The sequence below is a fragment of the Apostichopus japonicus genome, chromosome 15, assembly GCF_037975245.1.
Source record: "Apostichopus japonicus isolate 1M-3 chromosome 15, ASM3797524v1, whole genome shotgun sequence".
NCBI classification, from domain to species: domain Eukaryota; kingdom Metazoa; phylum Echinodermata; class Holothuroidea; order Aspidochirotida; family Stichopodidae; genus Apostichopus; species Apostichopus japonicus.
Genome location: NC_092575.1, coordinates 4095001 through 4114145, shown reverse-complemented (window position 1 = coordinate 4114145; position 19145 = coordinate 4095001). Strand labels below are relative to the sequence as shown.

At 38.0% G+C, this 19145-nt stretch overlaps 1 protein-coding gene across 4 annotated transcripts in view; it reads right to left on the bottom strand.

Annotated features, from left to right (window-relative positions):
* Positions 1-252: 252 nt before the first annotated feature.
* The window catches only part of LOC139980656 (uncharacterized), a 23983-nt gene continuing 5090 nt past the window's right edge, over positions 253-19145 (bottom strand). For 3 of the 4 annotated variants that reach the window (XM_071992464.1, XM_071992466.1, XM_071992465.1), the window contains 7 exons: positions 11026-11134; positions 9972-10098; positions 9663-9745; positions 8371-8694; positions 7338-7976; positions 6252-6602; positions 253-6111 (listed from right to left, as the gene is read on the bottom strand). In XM_071992464.1, the coding sequence (XP_071848565.1) occupies positions 5996-6111; positions 6252-6602; positions 7338-7976; positions 8371-8694; positions 9663-9745; positions 9972-10098; positions 11026-11071 (1686 nt within the window). In that variant the 5' untranslated portion in view covers positions 11072-11134 and the 3' untranslated portion in view covers positions 253-5995. The remainder of the gene's footprint in view (positions 6112-6251; positions 6603-7337; positions 7977-8370; positions 8695-9662; positions 9746-9971; positions 10099-11025; positions 11135-19145) is intronic. The other variant, XM_071992467.1, reaches the window with a different exon arrangement.

Sequence of the window (19145 nt, the reverse complement as noted above, 5' to 3'; positions counted from 1 at the left end):
TGATTATAACTAAGAAATGTACCATCTTCTGATATTAAATCATTAATTTTATGGATTCCACTATTAAACCAGTGCCGATATTAAACCGGCTTACCGTCAACCTTTATTGAACTATTGTTCCAAATAGGCTGATATAGAATTAAATGATGATCATCGCTAAAAGCATAATTATAGTTTACCATATAATAATGGAATGAGTTAAAAACGTCTTTCCAAAAAATATTATCAAATGCAATGCTATACTGTTTTATAAAAAAAATCACCATTCATAATAACATCTGTAAAAGTAAAACCATATTTACTAAGATACCAAGCACCAAGACAATTTTTCCCAGTATTATTGTCAAACAGGCGACAAAAACAAGTAACTTTCAAAGCCACAGTGTGACTAAAAATATCAGTCATTCTAAAACCACCCTCTGCATAATCATGAATAACCTGTTGTCTACTAACTCGATCAGGTTTATTCTCCCAAATAAACTTGAAAAATAAAGAATTCAAATCTTTCAAGAGGTCATTCGACGGATTAGGTAATGTTAAACAAATAATTCAAATGAGGTAAGATAATTGATTTAAAAACCGTTACACGACCCAGCGTAGTTAGATTACGCTTTCACCAAATGTTTATCAGACGCCTAATTTTATTTTCTGCTTTTGCGTAATTTACTGAAATCATTCTATCCAGATCAGTATTAAAAATAATTCCAAGTATAGTGAAATCTTCTCCCTGGTTCCAAAAATATGTTCCTCTCTTTACAAAAAAGATCAGAAGACCCATTCAAACTACCAATTCCAACCAAAATAGATTTATCCAAATTCATTGTTAAGCCAGAAAAACTACCAAAACAATCAAGTCCATTTAGAAGATTTTAAAAGGAACTCATAGTACCATCAATTAAAAACGTTGAATCATCCGCATACTGAGTCATTTTATATTCATAACCCCCAAAGTCAAGACCACGAATAGATTCATCGTTATTAATATAAATATTCAAAAGCTGAGCATCAAGGTTAAAGAGACAGGGTGACAGCGGGTCACCCTGTCTACATCCTCTTTCGATTGGAAAATAATTGCAAAATGTACCATATACCAAAACCGTTGAAGTCATTTTATTATAGAATGTACGGAACCACCTTTACATAGAAGAACCAAAATTAAATAAATGTAACGCTTTTTCAATAATACTAAAAGACACCGAATCAAAAGCTTTTTCAAAGTCAATTGCAAATAAAAGTCCTGGATGATGCACTTTTTCAAGATTAAACATTGTATCATAAATAGTACGGATACAATCACCTATATATCTACCTTTCATAAAATCATTTTGTTCATACGAAATAAGCTGAGAAAGAACAGAGTTAATTCGATTAGTAAAGCAAGTTGACGCAATTTTATAAGAAACATTAAGTAGAGTTATAGGTCTCCAGTTACTCAACAAATTCCTATGCTTATCACCCTTTGGTATGATTGAAATTACCCCCAGTCGTTGTGTAATAGATAATAAAGAATTCTCATAACCATAATTAAGAGATCTTATCAAGAAATGGCCTAAGTCCAACCAAAAATACCTATAAAACTCTACAGTAAAACCATCTGTTTCAGGAGACTTATCATTTTTCATTTTCTTTAACGCATTATAAACTTCCTCATACTGTAATGGACCTTCTAGTGACTCCGATTCTGAAGTAGTGAAAACCCAATAATCACCCAATAGCACCGTTTCCAAGTCAACATCATGTAAATCATTTTCATGTGAATCATATAAATTGCTGTAAAACATTAACACTTCATTTTGAATTTCATTTTGTGTATAAATATCAATAGTTTCCTTGCTAGTTAGATGGGTAATTAATTTTGTTGACGCATTACGTGCTTCCAGATTAAGAAAATACTTCCAGGGTTTTTCGCCCTCCTCAATCCATTGAACCCTTGAACGAATTCTAAAGCCCGCCATCTTTTTCTGTCTAATTTGTTTCCAATTCGTTTTTAAGTTTCTCCAGTTCATCCCTCATTATTACATTATTAATATCTTCCAGCCTATTAATCTCGCCTAACAGAAATGTTTCTCTCTCATTATTAATTTTTTTTCTTGTACGAGGCGTAAGAAATACATTTCCCACGAAGGTTAATAAAATCATTTCAAACAATAATTGATTATTTATTACAAAATGAATATCTCTTTTAGAAATGGAATGAATATTCTCTCTATTATAGATCAAACAGGCGTACTGATTTATGGTATCCCTAATTGTAGCTGTAATCATACAAACAAATTGGTCATCATCAAGTAGAGAATTGTTAAATTTCCAATACCCTCTCCCTATCTTGATATTACGGAAATTAAGAAAATAAACTTGATACAGTGGTTGTTACGTTACCTTTTTTTCTCCTCTACGAGAAAATAATCTATTATGTCAAATATATAAATATATATATATATATATATATATATATATATATATATATATATATATAAAAGCACGAAACCTTGATCATTTGCCGTAATAGTTGTTACTTTATTGATATATGGCACAGTGTACTCCAGAATACTTGAGATAGAAGGTCAAGTTTTAAGGATGTTACGGTCGCTGAAGCTGATTATGCACAAGATTGCTAGAAATTGAACTTTGGTAAAATCAAACTGTTCTTTTGGTTAATATATGTAAATATCAAAATAGCTGAAGTGCTCGCATGATGTAGTAGCCTGACTGCATTGTTTGAATGAATGCTTTAGAATATTTCAGTACAATCATGATCGACATGTCAAAGGTCTAATACCAGCATGTTTAAGTTGCAAAGCTCACATGACATCTTGGAACGTGGATTGATATGTTATTGTAACTATGAACAGATCATTTTACGCATGTACGCAAGAAATTTTAGCTAATGGTGCGGGTAGAGTTGCATCATTGACAAATTGTTCAAGCAGACAGTTGGTTATGTTAATCTTTGGGAACTTTCAAATATCTTTACATGTTCAGGGAGTTGGGTGAAAATTCCTAAGCCGACCAAATGCTTTTGTACATGCAACTCAAAAACTAAAAGAGTAAATCATTTCAAATTTTCGTAAGCATGCACCTTTAAGAGATAGTACCTTTTGGTCATGTTTTTGTTCTTGTAGTGTTTTTTTTTATTATAGGTAAAAGTGGGATATAAATTGCTGAAAAATGTTAACCGTTTGAAAGTATGATATCAATGTGGTTACGGCCGCCTAATGTATCTGATGCAAACTTTCATCCATAACTGGACACAAAAATTAAAATATCATAACTGTAGTTCACTACTGATTCACGCATGATTGTAGATGCACAGGATACCCTCTTAGGTGTTGAAATAAAAGGTTGAATTCATCAAATATTCTGAATTATTTGTGTTGTCATTCTTTCTTGCTGTCTCTTAAATGTGCCTTTCTGTTGTGATCAATTTAATAAAAAAAAATGCATCAAGCTGCTTTTAATAATTAACCTAAAACATGTGTAAAACGCTCACTGAACGGGTGCTATGTAGAAATCGCTTGCAAAATTTTACATCATAGTTTTGTAGTTGCGTTACATGCTGATCATGTAAAACGTTACAAAACAGCAGTTAAGTAAATTTGACTTAAATATTTTAGTGTTCTTAAGTTGACATGAAAATAGAGTAAAATTTTTCTTAACCTGTGTAAACACTTTGCTGAGTGTAGCAGGCATAGCTTTTTACAATGTTAGAAAGTTGTAAGCATTTGTTTTTGAAAAAAAAAAGAGATAAATGGTTTTGTTTTATTGAAATAAACAATGACAAAAGTTTGAATAAATTTGCAAAGTCAAAAGGCTAACTTACTGCTAAGTTGTGTTCTTAGATACTTAAATTGCAGAGCTGCCATTCGTAAACCAGAATGCACAACTCTATTGAGATTTAATGGATAACTTCATCGTAACAGGGTATGAGCCAATGTTATCCTTGTAATTAAGATATCATGAAATTTTTCTGTTTATATCAGCTCTGCAAATACTGTTGACCCTTGATGAATTTTTACCTTCTCAAAAGGTAATACATTTATACTCAAAATGACACTTTCTTATGATAGGAAACTTGTCAATGTTACAATTCCTTAGCTATGGTGGTCAAAACGTTTTCACATTCGATTCAGTTGACGTCAAATGACTTGCAAAAATGAATTTCCTTGAATTGCGCCGCTACATGTCCTGAAATCCGGTGACACACCAAAACGCATACTGGTCATGAATACTAAAAACTTGAAAAAGAAATTTCGTGATCATTTCATAGGATCTGTGGCCTACACTTTATGATACTGAAAACTCGACAGAAGGCCCTGTTTTGGACCCTCACATGACAACAATATTTTTTTCCTGAACAACTTTGGTTCACCATAATTCACACGAAATATCCACATTTCAGCAGATTTGAACAAACACTTTATAGGAGTGACAGGTTTTACGTTTTCAGAAAATGACCTCTTGTGACCTCAAATGACCTTGAAATTTATTAATTATGATTGCATGCATGCAAACTAAACTCACACAAACCGTTGACGAAATTTCAGCCAAATCGAATGAAAATGACGAAACGTCAGTCATTCAAACAAGGTGGCAAAAAGTGACAGTCGGAACTTTGGCAGAATAGCTGAAAGCAAGTTCAGCCGAGCTAAAATCCGACAAAGACTAAAGCAGAAGACAACTTTCCCATAACCTAGTAAGTTTTAGTAAATTATACAATTATAAAGTTACAATATTTGCAACCTTCCTTCTCAAATTTATCGTTTTGATTTTGTTGTCCCTCGGATTGACCATGGAGGATTCTCAAAGTAGGAGTGTTAGCTCAATGGTTAACGCCGGTGCCTTTCAATCATAAGGTCCCCGGTTCGAGTCACTCAAAGATTAATGTATGTCGTCCAGTTACAGAGTTGTTGACAATTGACAATTCATAATCATGGACGTTAAATATGGATGTAAACGACTGACTTCGGTCAGCTTGCGGCTTTGATAAAGCAAATGAGGCTTCTTTGCGAGTTCCTGCTTGCAGGAGGATCTAAAACACATACAAATTAACACAAGTAAACAATCCAACCGGCATATTTTTGCAGAACGTTATGTCACATAAGTAAACGTAGGATTATACTATCATGCATGCTTATGAAATGTTCCTTTACTATTAATCCCGTAAGTTTCATATGCGTATACAGACACTAGGATTTCTAAACACCGGCGTATATGTATCATATTTAAGATATGAAGAGGGTTTTCGAGATTGATTTGCGTTTTGGAAACCGATTTAAATGACTGGCCAAAGCAACGTTTCGAAAAGTTAAACAACGAAAGCGGCAATTTGTTTAATAGTATTTACAACAACACACTGTAATTGGCTGTTTTCATCTGATCCAAACCTTCCTACCTTAATTCCATCTGTTCAGTTCACTAGAGAATCCTTTGCCAATATCCTGACATCAATATGTTATTTTTTTACAAATCTACATTAACTTTTCTTGGTATATCAATACTTTCAACTTCCTTCTGTACTCTACTCCTACCATATATACACTGTCTTTCCTATCTGGCTCTCTGCAGAGTGACAGTTCACCTATCTCATTTGTCCACATACAGGCCTCAAACTCTAACCCTCAGCCTTTTTCAGCCTTTTTTTCCAGCTAGGACTCCGGGGTTGTTTAGCAACCCAGATAGAGCATGTAGCCCAGTCAGAGTTTACCCTCCCTTTTTGACTTAGTGTGCACAGACCAGTAATGTACACTTTTCCATTGAAATGTGTGCATTAAGTGCAGTGACACAATCTAAGGAATGTAAACCTCTATGAAATGGAGATAATGCACTATGAAAGAGCATACAGTCTTACACAGATAATCTAAATTTTAGTAAGTCTTAATTTACTCAAAATATTTGGAGTACTACAGTTTTATTTCTGAGGGAGACAGAATTTCCATGCTTCCATGCATGTTATAAGTTTGACACAATTATTTTAAGGATTCAGATAGTAGTTTAGTCAACAGTTAACGATAACGCAAAAGAAAGAAGCTAAGAAAACCAAAACTACTGTTATGAAACTCCCTGTACAGAAGGAACCCGCTGAATCTGTGCCTGTGTCCACTGAGTTCCTTTCTGCAAAAGAAATTAAAATAACCTTGTTACGAACAACCATTGATATACTTGCATGTATATATAGTGTGTAGTACATTTGCCTGAAGTATCAATAAAATCGACTCACAGAAACAGGCTTAAATTTATTTTCAGCTTCTTACCGCAGTATATTCTGATTTTCTTTTCCGGATAATTCATCGCAGAAGCCCCTACACCCAAAGCACGACATGTAGTGAATATGTCCTCATTACAGCTGAAAGACTCAGATAACTGAAACACAACAGACGCACGGACAGAGTATCTATTGTTTCTTCCATCGGTAGAGTATGTATGGCTCCGAAGTTCCAATCCTTGTGGGAAATTGTTTTCAATGTGTAACGTAAGTTGCGGATAGACCTCGTAAACATTACATGTTAAGTTGAAGTATGCAATATTCTTGTTAATGTTAACAATACAAGGTTGTGTATTTTGTGGACATCCGTCGACCAGTAGGAAAGGTGGCGATGGAGAAACTGTAAGAAAACAACAAATTTTCATTGATTTATAAAATGTATGGAAGTACTTTTTATTTCAGGATTCTTCAAACGATATTTGTCTAAGTCAAAGATATAGATTTTTGAAAGCTAAATTCTTTGGCACTCAATAGACATCATATCAGAGTGGGGCACAAACTATAGACATATTTTCCTCAAAGTGGTCTCCATAATACAAATGTTTTTAAATAAGTATTTTGAATACACCTCCCTCTTCCTATATTCAACTGCTTTTTGGAGAACGGCATTTTTAATCATTTTTACAACTCAATTGGAAAACCCTGCTAGGATCGCACTTGTGAACAGACCTCTCACTAATAAACGAAGATAAACACAAAAGAAGAAGTATGACATTAGCTACCTCCATACCATTTTCCTTAGCCTGTATTCTGAATTGATTGAACGACCGGTATAAGCCTATGCTCTAAGCTTTACCGATAGAAGAAAGCAAGACCAAAGTCGATTGAATAATAACAGGAAATGTAAAAACGATTAGTTGATGGTAGTGTTCTACTGACATGTTGATATATGTAGCAACTAATCATGGGTATAATTCCTTATTCGATCCTTGAAATTAAACTTCTTGCCAGAATATTATAACTTCATGTTGATGCCATTTCCCTATACCTACATACTCTAAAAACCTCTTCAACTCATCAACGCAATAATATTCATCAACTGCTACATATGCCCATGTAATTAAATTCCGCTTACCTAATACGATCAATGTAATTTCATAAGTACCATAGTTCTCTCCATCATAGAATTTACATCTGTATATTCCTTCAGATGTTATATCTACTTGTTTCACAACTAGAGTACTTCTTTCAGTAGCATACCACTGTGAGTTTTCAATAAGTAAATGTTGTCTTTCACCGTCATGAAACAGAAAAACCTCTGTCTTGTTCCCAGTTATTTTTTCCCAGATAAAGGTAGAAGGTTCCGTATTCTCCCCGCACGATAGTATAGCTCGACTGTTTATTTGGTAGTATTTAGTGGTGCCGCCATTAGACTGCCAGCCATCAGAGTTATCAATGAATATGCTAGATTGTAAGACACGTGTACCTATGGCGGGTCCTCTTGCTTCGCAGACAAGCTGAGTTAGAGGTTCTCTTATGTATTTATTAATTTCAGTACTTGAAATATGGATGGTTAATGTTCCATCAGATTCCTCTGTGTCATTGACTACTATTGTCTCTTTGTAGCCTTCGTGCTTAATGTACCATCTCAGTTCCACAGCTGGTTCTGTACATCCAAAGGAACAACTCAAACGTTGAAAACTATCAAAATCTACCAAACAAGTGTTTTGGCCCTTACAATAGTTTATCAATGGAAACTCTTCTTCACAAGTAGCTGTATTTAAAGAGTGAATATTGATTATTAACAAAGTATATCATAAGTAAGGGTTTCGTTTTACGACGTTAATATTATTTTTTATGTACTCATAATTTGTGTTCTTGTTCCTTTTCTTTTGTGCAAAACTAATTGTTACTTTTGTCATTTTTCCTATAAAGAAGAATCATTCCGCAACATCGTGTAGTCTGGCAATACAAAAAACGAACTTGAAAGAAAAATTTGCACTCTCCACGTCATTGTAAAATTCACAAAAAGACTTCGAACATGCATACTGACGGAAGAATCACAAGGTGACATGTTCGTGATTAGTGAAATAATGTGGAGAATTATGAAATACTGAGGTGCTAACTTTGGTCATAGACCTACCCCTCTGACAAATAGTTTATCTTACCGTGTGCATATACAACAACCAGGTGTGTTTCTGATATGCCGGAATTCTTGTTGTAAGACAGCACTTTGTAAGTACCCTCCTCACTCTTTGTAACATCAAAAATAATCAGAGAACCTTTGTTGCCGATAGTGTAGCTTGCATCAACAAAGCCAGAGCCCGAAATTGGTGGGACGTTCCCTTTTTCAAATCTGATTAAAGGAATGCTATCAGATGCATTCTTGTACCAGTAAACGTTGTAGGTGTTCACATCAAAGTCACATTTTAATACTGCACTTCCTCCTATTTCAACATATTGAGGGGACTGACAAGTCGCACAAACACATCCTGTGGGTAAAAGTAAACACGCTTCATTTTAATAAACGCCCAAGCCACTTCCTATTATATCTTCAGATAATACTTTTGATCTTGAAGTTCGTACATTCAAGTAAATTAGCACAGGTTATCTTGAATTATGTACCTTTTCCAAATTTGGTGGGAATTGAAAATCTTAAAACCTCTATATATCCGATTACTTAATGTTTATTTCAGTCGTGCAGTGCAACCGACAAACTTATACGCAGATACTTAGTTTGACCAGTTATCATGTGATATGGATATGTAAAATCGACGTGTTGCAGTAATCGAAACAGGTATAACAAATATAAATGACATTCAGCCGAGAATTAAACTACCATAGCAGTTGTGGACTGTCCCCTCCCCCCTCCCCTGGCCCAATCCCCTCCCAAGGCCCCAACCCCGCTACTTTTGTCGAGTTCAAACAATGTATTTATTGGCACAACCTTGTGTTTAGAGCTATAATTATTAGACCTACTTTGTAGTCTAAATATGCATTGGATTGCAATATTTTGACGTCTAACTTTATCTTGTGAGCACCCCATACCCATCAACATAAACCGGCTTCTATGACCCCAGTTTAACATCCCTATTGGACACTAGTTCTTCCATAAAGGTTCATACCCCTTCCTAAATCAGTTGGAATATATTGATTTTTGATAGCATTATTTGGCCTTAAAACTTATACACTAACTTTATTGACAATCTAAACAAGCCTCACAACGCACCGTTTGAAACCACTTAGTTTCCATGAGAGATGACCTCTTTACTCCCAACTACATGGGAGTCAGCTCCCATTATCCCAGGGCAGCACTATCTCCTATAAAACCCTGCATTTTCCTCTGGCCCTTCCATAAAGCTTCAGCCCTGACCTTAACCAGTTCTTTTATACAACATGAACTTGGTGCTGTCATTGAAACGATATAAAAGATGATACAAACATTTAAGAAACATCTTACCAACCAGACTGATGATTACTAACACGTTCAGGTACAACGTCACGACTGGAGATAACCTGAAGTGATGATTATAGAAAATAAAACTAGAAAAGAAAGGAAACGGGAACTTTGATTAAACAGTACTCATCCAGCATCAGATTATGGATCTTTCAATACGATAATGCGACGTAAGGATGAGCCTGATCATGAGCAATGATTAATAATCTTTGGAATATCAAATTTATCTCTTCCATGCCACAAGTGATGGTTTGGAATTATTTCTGACCAATTTTTGACATTGTTTGGAAATATGCCTCAAACAGAACTTACGGTATCTTGACTATAGTTGCAATTTCTAAAGTTGATTTGCTGAGGTGAGTCTCAGTTGTAGGAGGAAGGCGTGATACCGTTAAACACTTTGAGAAGTTTGTCCCATACCTCTGTGGTTCAGCTTTTTCTGCATAAAAAAAGGTTAAAATAGCTGAAAATTCTGCTAGGAAACCGTGTAATACTTGTTTATGGACTATACGCCTGTAAATTATTTTACTAGACATTTTACCTATGGCGTCGATTTGTGCAGTCTCAAAGAGTTGTATCTTCATAGTAATGTATGCATTTTGTTCTTGGTGATTTTATAAACAGTTGCAGATTTAAAACACAAAATGAATAACAAGTAGTACATACACCTCAAACAAATTGAACGTGTTATTTGATAGAAGGCAACTCATATTCTTCATAGGAAAATCAAACTTCCTTGAAAAAAAATCACAAATTAGTTTCAGATAAATAATATTTACAATCAAGAAAATAACATAGTCTCATGGGTTGTAAACAACTTAAATGGTGTGAAGATTCGCGCACAAGAAACGTCTCGTGCCTGTAATCTGACCTAGTTTCGAATGAGTTGTAACAGAAATGTTAGACACAATGACCATCTATCCCAGAAAATACACAGAGCTTGCTACCATCGGTAATTAGACACTAGTGTACAGTCAATACATACAGCTACGGTCAATACCCACAACAAAGTGCATATAGCAGCGATGGACATCTCAGGTCTAGATAAAAGATAACTAGGCTTCACGTTTCATTACTGTCTGCATTTTGTAGAGACAAGAAAAAACCTTCACTTTCGGGGCGAGTCTTCAATGCCTTTAAGCAATCACTTCATTGTCCTGCCGGGTTTTCATCCACGTGGAGTTCAAACATATAGGCCTATCATGACAGTTGGGAAGTACTTCACGGTCACACGACTGAACATATTTAACAAGAACTGTGTTTACAAAATTTGTAAAACTGGAGTAATTATAGTCTTCACTACACCATAAGGCACTGATATCGCAGGTTATACACATATACAAATTATTAAAGACTATGCACTCACCAGACAAATTCGACCTCATGGCCGGTTTCGTCCTCTTGGGACTCATCAGGTGAAGGTAGGAATAAAACTGTACTATTGGACCTCAGTGCATGTTAATCGGTATGTTTAACTGTCAATGAGAGCGTACACACATATATTATTATTTTTTTTTAGTATTATTATTATCATTATTATTAATGTTATTATTATTAGTTATATTATTATTATTATTTTATATATATATATATATATATATATATATATATATATATATATATATATATATATATATATATATACGTAAACGCGCTCACACGATGTGTTGTTTGTGTATTGTTACGAAGTGTGCGTCATGTAAAGTTGCAGTGCTACTGCGCGTGTGCGTGTTTGTGCGAGTGTGCGTGCGTGAGTATATGTTTGAAATTAGTTGTTTTCGTTGGTTTTGTCCTAACGGTCATGTATCGGTATATGAGTTCAGTAGATTTCAAGAACGTATTGAAGCAAGAAGTATTTTCCAGTGTTAAACAAAAGATTTTATGAAAGTTGTGTTTTTATTGATATAACGTTGTATATTTGTTGCATACATGATTATTTATTCTCTATGATTGGATTTATGTATTTATTCTTCAATACTTGACTTATTCATTAATCGATTTCCTGGTTGTTACATTACAAACGTTTTTATTTTGTTTAGTTACCAGATTACCAAATAGTTACCAGATATCACAGAAAATAAACCACGAATCGATTCATTACATCTGCGTTGAATAATCTCTGGATTACAGGAATACGGAATAAAGAAATCTTTATTAATTTACAATATATAGATAGATATATTTATATATGTACATATATATATATATAGAGAGAGAGAGAGGTGGAGAGAGAGAGAGAGAGAGTTGGTTGGTTGGCGTCTATCTTGGCGCAGAGTGCTCTATGTCCAGTGGACAGAGCGGAATATATTGAATCGCTATATATATCGCGGAATATAGAGGATATACATACATATATATATATATATATATATATATATATATATATGTATGTCTATATCATGATAAAGATTCAGGAATATGCTCTTATAGCCTACATATAAGTATATGCCTTGGAAAGTACAACAAATACTGAACAAATACAAATACAAAATCTGAACAAATACAACTGAAAAAATAAGAGTTGGTAGTTGGCTTTCGTGAAGTGCAGAAGTGTCTCGCTCTTAATACACTACAGCTTTGTGATATATATATATTTATATCTATAGTATACTGTACTGTGCTTCCCGCCAGGCGGGCGTAGTAATTTGTGTTAGTAGGTGCGTGCGTGGTACAGGCGTTGTATTTTTACTATATAACATATCATTCTTACTTTACTGTCATTTGTTTTGGTTTGTCTGTTGCACTTCCGTGGCCTAGCTACTTTGCGGTATCACAACTTCGCGCTGTGATAGCCGTATCGTTAAGTTGACTCTTACCGGTGAATAAGCGGTTCCACTGGTGCAAGTTTTTAGCATTTAAAAAGTAAGAATGCTGCGGTTCCTGGAGAGGTTTGATGCTTTACAGGCTCTCCATGGTCGTAACACGTATGACTTACGGTTTACCAGTGACGTGGCCCGGCAGAAGGGTGTCATGTTGCTGAGTAATATCGACGGTTTGACAGTTACTCCATACGAGCGTTCCGTATGGGTAACTTTCATCCACGTAGGACTAGAGGTGCGTCAGGAAATTGCCGCAACTGTTTTAGGTCGGTTTTGGGCTGTTAAGGCTACCAAACTGTGCTCCTACGCACAGGCCCCAGGGGTGTTGAACGGGCACCGACAGGTTCGGATCGACCTGAAGCAGGAATTTCCCTCCTTCCTGTTTTATTGCCGGGCATAAAGCTCACGTGCCTTATCCCGGTCAGCCCGGTAAATGCTTCAGGTGTGGGGTAACCGGGCACGAAGCCAAGGGATGCCCAAACAAAAAGTGTGGGCGCTGCCCTCATCTTAGGCATAATAACACTGCTTGCCCAAACGAGGTTGCGTGCTCACTCTGTGGGAAGTAGGGATATGTCTTTCGCGCTTGTCCCTCCTCTTATGACTTTATGACAAAGAGTGAGGGTCAATCAAAGTCGCATAGTTCTGTGCCCTCTGTCTCCATTACTTTATGTTTTGTTTAGCGAGTCCCTCTCCCGTCTTTTGGAAAGGGACTCGAGACTTGTTTCATTCGTTGTGCCAGGGGGTGCCAAAGTGAAATGCGTTCAATATGCAGATGACGTGACGTGTGTTGTTTCGAGTCTGGGCTCCTTTCGTGCCCTCTCGCAGGATTTATCTATCTTCGAGAGAGCTACATCCGAAGTTGAATCCGAACAACACAAAGGGGTTTCGCCTTGGTAGCTGGAGATACAGTCACTCCATTCGGTGCATCGTGGTCGGATCAGAATATCAAAATTAATGGTATATGGTTCGGCTACGATGCACCTTGTGATGTCACCTGGAACGAGAGGGCTGAGGTATTTGAGAGCAGGCTCGAATCCTTTGGCGCGGTGTACCAAATTCCGCGTCGCCTCCTGGTGCGGTTGGAGAGAGCGATATTTGCATTCATTTGGTCAGGTGGTACAGAAATTGTCAAATGGGCGGTAATGTACCGAAAATTGGAGAAGGGGGGTTAGGGGGGTTCATCTGGGTAGTAAATTGAGCTCTTTGTTATTTAAGCAATTGTTTGTAGCGGTAACTGACCCAGGGTTGCTTTCTTCATATTTTGTATGTTTTTGGGCCGGGATGCACTTGCGTCGATGGGTCCCGGCGCTCTTTAGCAACAGAGGACCGCATAGTAGTACCTCAAGCAGATTAGGGCGTGTCATTTGCTTTCATGGCCGGCCCTCGTTCACAGTTCCTTGCGGGATAGAGCCTTGAATGCAATTTTATACAGGGACGTCATTCTGCCGAAGTATGGCGTTCGATGCATTCAAGGCTGAATGGTTGCAGGCTCCGTGATCTTGCCTGGAGAATTGCAACGGTGCCTTGGTGACCAATCTAAAAAGGTATCATTGGCGATTGGGTGATGGTCTGTGCCCAAGGACCGCCTGTGACAGCTTAGAGAGCACTGCTTATGTTTTTTGGCATTGTTGCTTTGTTTGTGGGAGTGGTTCCGGACCTGGACCGGCCGTGTAACGGGAGACCATTCATGGTCGGTATGACAGGGTTTAGTTTTAAATGGGGTAGATCCTCCAGTTTGTTCTGTTGCTGTGTTGCATCGTATTACTTGTGTTTGTGCTATTTTGAAGGGGGAAAATATTTGGAGGAATAGATGCGATCTAGTTTTTAGGGGAAAATTTGCCAGATGGCAGGCAGTCCTGAAGGCGGTTGAGAGTGACATTCGCTTTAAGGTTGAAGGCGATTTTCGCCGTTTATCTGGGGCTGCCTTTTCGGACGCTGGCGTGCTGGTGAGGGGTGTTTCGTTTCGCTGCGTGCTGGTCGTCCTTTTGTGGTTTTTTGAATGTTTGAATGGGTTGTTGGGGGTTTGTCTCTGCAGATCGGTGGGCCTATTTACTTTTTTGTCCCGCTTGACTTGAGTTTTTGTTTATTATTGGAATGATTGAGTAGTGTATTTTGGCCATGACGTTTTAGATCCCGCAGGGCGGGTCACGTAAAAATCACTGAACAAATACTCGCTGCGCGGGTATTATCCTATGAAGCACACGAACCCTATTTCTTACGTGCACGGTTCATTGGTTTTAGCCTATTCAGGCGCGTATCCAGGGGGGGCGTTGGGGGCGCGCGCCCCCCGGGTAAGAAAAAGAGGAGAGAAAAAAAAGAGAAGAAAAAAGAGGAGGAAAAAAGAGGAGGAGGAGAGGAAGGAAGGGAAAAGAAAAGAAGGAAGAGAGAAAAAGGAAAAAAGGAGGGAGTAAAAGAAGAACGCCAAGACACCGGGAAGAGAAAGGAACAGTGATATCATTACAGCGCTGATCCCGATTATATACACAGGAATTTCGGAAGGGGCGTGCGCCTCACCCTACCCCATACACCGACAACTCCATTTTTGACGTTTCCATTTTTCCTCTCTCACTAATGTATCTCTATATATATTCTATATATGGTCTATCATAACGCGTGTGTGTGTATATACGCCTTAATTGTAGAATTTTGCTATGAAACCAACTGTAGCTGGTCTCGAAATCGACCGTGTCGTCAGGGAACATGACGCATTTCGGGAAGGGGGCGACCGCCCCCCCCCTTGAGCATATTTTTTTATGATATCGCTAGTAATTTCTAAATAGAAAATGCTTAGATGCAACTTACAAGGCCTGGGAAGTACAATTTCCAGCCTCAGAACTGTCTATGTGTGTAATCATGGGCGTAGAAGCCCAATTTTATTTGGGGGCTGTAACGACTTGCCCGAAAAAATAACCAACAATTTTTGCTCGCTCAGCGCGCGTTCATCTTTGTAATGTTAATATCATATAAACAAGCATCGGTTATTACATCGCATGCCATCGTGTACCGTACGGTCCGTGAAAGTTGCGCAGTATACCGCGGGATGCTAGTGTAAACAACGAAATGTCTTATGTAGATGGAGAAAAAGCATTGAGCTTCAATTATGTCAAAACTCTCTAATACATTAGTAATGGCGAATTAGGGGCTGCAGCCCGTCCCCCCCCCCCCCGCCTCCTACCCCTTTGTGTGTAGTGTTCGGTTTCGGAAATATCTGCTATTTTTTTATTTCCTTCAACGAAGTTTTATAATAGCCGTTGTATGAAAATTTCTAGACCAATAAATTAACTGTGTCTGAATTTTCGAAAATTTCCTCAGCAACATTCTTCATCATACTTCCCTCTACTTGTGCAAGTTTGACCGGTCTGTTAGGGGTTCAAGGAGGTTTTTCTATATTGGTTGTCCATAGATGAAATTTTGAGCAACATTATGGGTATGTTTTGAAGTGAGTTTATTCACGAGAGATGTGAATTTTCAAATTCTGAACAAATAATGGGCTTAAAACCTTGAAAAATGGGGCTGACGGGTATTGTGGGCCGCGACGTAGAATCACTTACAAAAGCAATGATCCACAGGACATGCGATGAGGTCGAACATTATTTGTGACGGGTGACAATCTTCAAAATGGATATGGATGGGAGAAAAACTATTGGGAAATACTTGGTTCTCAGGCAAAAAGTGTACGGTACATCTGCATGGTTGGTCATTTTCAAGCCCGAGAAGTGCCATTTCCGGTGATCTGGGGGGTATCAAAACCAGAAATTTTCTTGTACGCTGCGCGCCAACCGATGGTGGCGCTCCGCTTACATAGTAATTAGCGCCCCCCGGATAAGAAAATCCTGGATACGCCCCTGCTATTGTGGCGACACTTTGGGATGAATTCGAATCTCTTATTGAGCAAATGCGGGTTTTTAGACAGGAGGATACAGAGCTTCTCGTCGATGCAAAGGTTACATTCTCCAGACTTACGCATGCGTGTATTTGATTGCTTAAGTACGTTCCACTCAATAACAAAGGGATCACCCCTGCGCTTCAGGTCCCATATATGTTTAGAAAGCTATGTTTCTTTCTTATAACGCTCATGGCGGAAGGACATACTGTGGTTACTGTGCCTTTGCTTAAAAGCGGCACTCGTTAGCCCTATGTAAGATTTGATGTCATGGCCAGCTGTGACATCGGTCCTATATAATGCATTACTCTGCCGGACCAGACAAGCTCTCCCCGCGGGTCTTAAAACAATGTGTAATACAACTTTCGAACATTTTAACGCATATTTTCAATCAATGTTTCACGACCCGTGTTATACCTAAATTATGTGAGCAACCATGTATCATACCAGTACCTAAAACCAGTGCAATATCATGTTTGAATGACTTACGTCCTGTTGCCCTCACTGCTGTGCCAATGAAAGTTTGTGAACGTATATTTTTAGAACGTTTTAGACAATTCGTAACTCCATTCTTAGATCCTTTCCAGTTTGCATACCAATCAGATCGAAGTTGTGAAGATGCCATTCTTTTGATCCTTCAAAAACTATATTCTCATTTAGAACATTCTTGCCGAGGACATTTTGCCGGTGTGACATTTTTCGACTTTTCGTCTGCATTCAACACTATCCAACCACATATTTTAGTCAGTAAACTTATGAATATGGACGTTTCCGGTGGTTTTATTCACTGGATTTTGAACTATTTTACTAACAGAACTCAGTTGGTGAAACTCAGCCATTCGTGCCTCTCCGATGTTATTTTTTCAAATACAGGGGCACCCCAGGGAACAGTTCTAGCACCGTTCCTATTCACACTTTACACGTACGATGCCAGGTCATCAGAACAAGGGTGCTTACTCATCAAGTTTGCTGACGATACTGCCATGATTGGCTTAGTCAATGGTAATGGTGATGAAGCTTACTTACGTCAAATTCAGTCTTTTGTGAACTACTGTGATCTTAACTTCCTCCATCTAAATGTTGCTAAGACCAAAGAATGATTATAGATTTACGTCGCAGTACTAATCCTCCAACCCCTGTTGTTGTCAAAGGAAGTGTAGTTGATCGTGTTACGTCATATACGTATCTTGGGGTAGTGCTGAATGATCACTTGGCATGGGGAGATCATATTGATATATTGGTTAAAAAGTTGAATTCTAGATTATACTGCCTCCGTAAGATGTCGAATTTTGATGTTCGTCATGACATCATTGAAATGTCTTATAAGCGGGGTTTGGCGTTATTGCTTGATTTGCTGGGATGGGAATGTCAACAAACATGAAAAAGACCGTATTAACAGCATCATTACGAAAGCGGAGAGAGTAGTCGGGGAACCCTTGCCTTCCATTGACTCAGTTTACCACAGCCAGGCTCGAGTCCAAACTAGTCGCGGTATGGAAGGACCATACCCACCCCCTCTATGAGCTACTTCATAGTAGTCAGATGTCCAGAGGCAGTGGCAGGTTGAGACTTCCGTGTCTCAAAACCAATAGATACAGAGATTCTTTCATACCCCTTGCAATTAAGCTTTCAATGAGCTTTTCAAATTTCAGATTTGAATACCTGCCATTTCGCTGGAGATGGCACTTGCGTGATTTCGGGAGAAAAATACAAATTCGTCACTCAGGAAATCTGCAATAAAGTTCATGCGACCTTCATTTTTGGTGGATTATTTCTTTTATTAGTGATTCCAATTGACATTAACATTAGAACCCAGTGCAAGGTGACAAATGATGTGGCGAAGTGGAACCCCAGCCCCATTTTGCCTATGTTTCAGGATAGAATACCCCTCATTTGTTCAAACCCATGACAACTACCAATCTGCGAATGAATTTACTTCGAAATGAGCACATTATATTGCACCAAGTCGGTAAAGGAATGACCCCAGGGACTCAGATATAGGCCTATAGCAGGGGTGGGCAACCTTTTTGAATGAGTGGGCCAGATTTGAGGAGTAAAAGATTGACAGGGCCGCACCTAACCAACGACCTGCTGTTGATTTCAAACCGTTGCTTCCGAGGACGTTCAAAGAATAGGTGTGTGTACTAATCTGTATTCACAAAAACATACTGTCAATATAGTCCAATTGATAATTAATGGTGATAATAGACCTATCTGACAGCATCATTAGTGCAGATAAATTCTAAGCAGCTAGTTCGTTTTTTTGCGATGATGTAAAATATATTGATTTTTTTTCTTTTTCTTGAGACATCTCACGGGCCGCAAAAAAATCACTGGCGGGCCGCATGTGGCCCGCGGGCCGTAGGTTGCCCACCCCTCGCCTATAGGAACGATGTTCCAAAATGTCCCGGACATAATAAGGCGAAGGAAGCTATCCGCCGCGACTGCATGTGAGTTTCTCGACTTGCCGTCCTGGGAGTCATACCACAAAATGGTGCATTTCCCCATACGCCATTATTAATAACTTAAATAACTAACTAATTAGGCACAGCCCAGATCCGAGTTCGTATATTGAGCTTAGCGCAAATTTGGCCAAAAGTCGTCATACGCCAGCATGTTAAACCACCAATGACTTTTAATGCCGCCCGTGACACACTTCCAATGGGACTGTGTCAGTTTAAATATTTTGCTAGGTCTACAAGAATACATTTCTATGAAATTTGAACAAGGATGGCAAGACAAACCACTTTAATTATGTCTTCAGGACCTCACACATGCGCATGT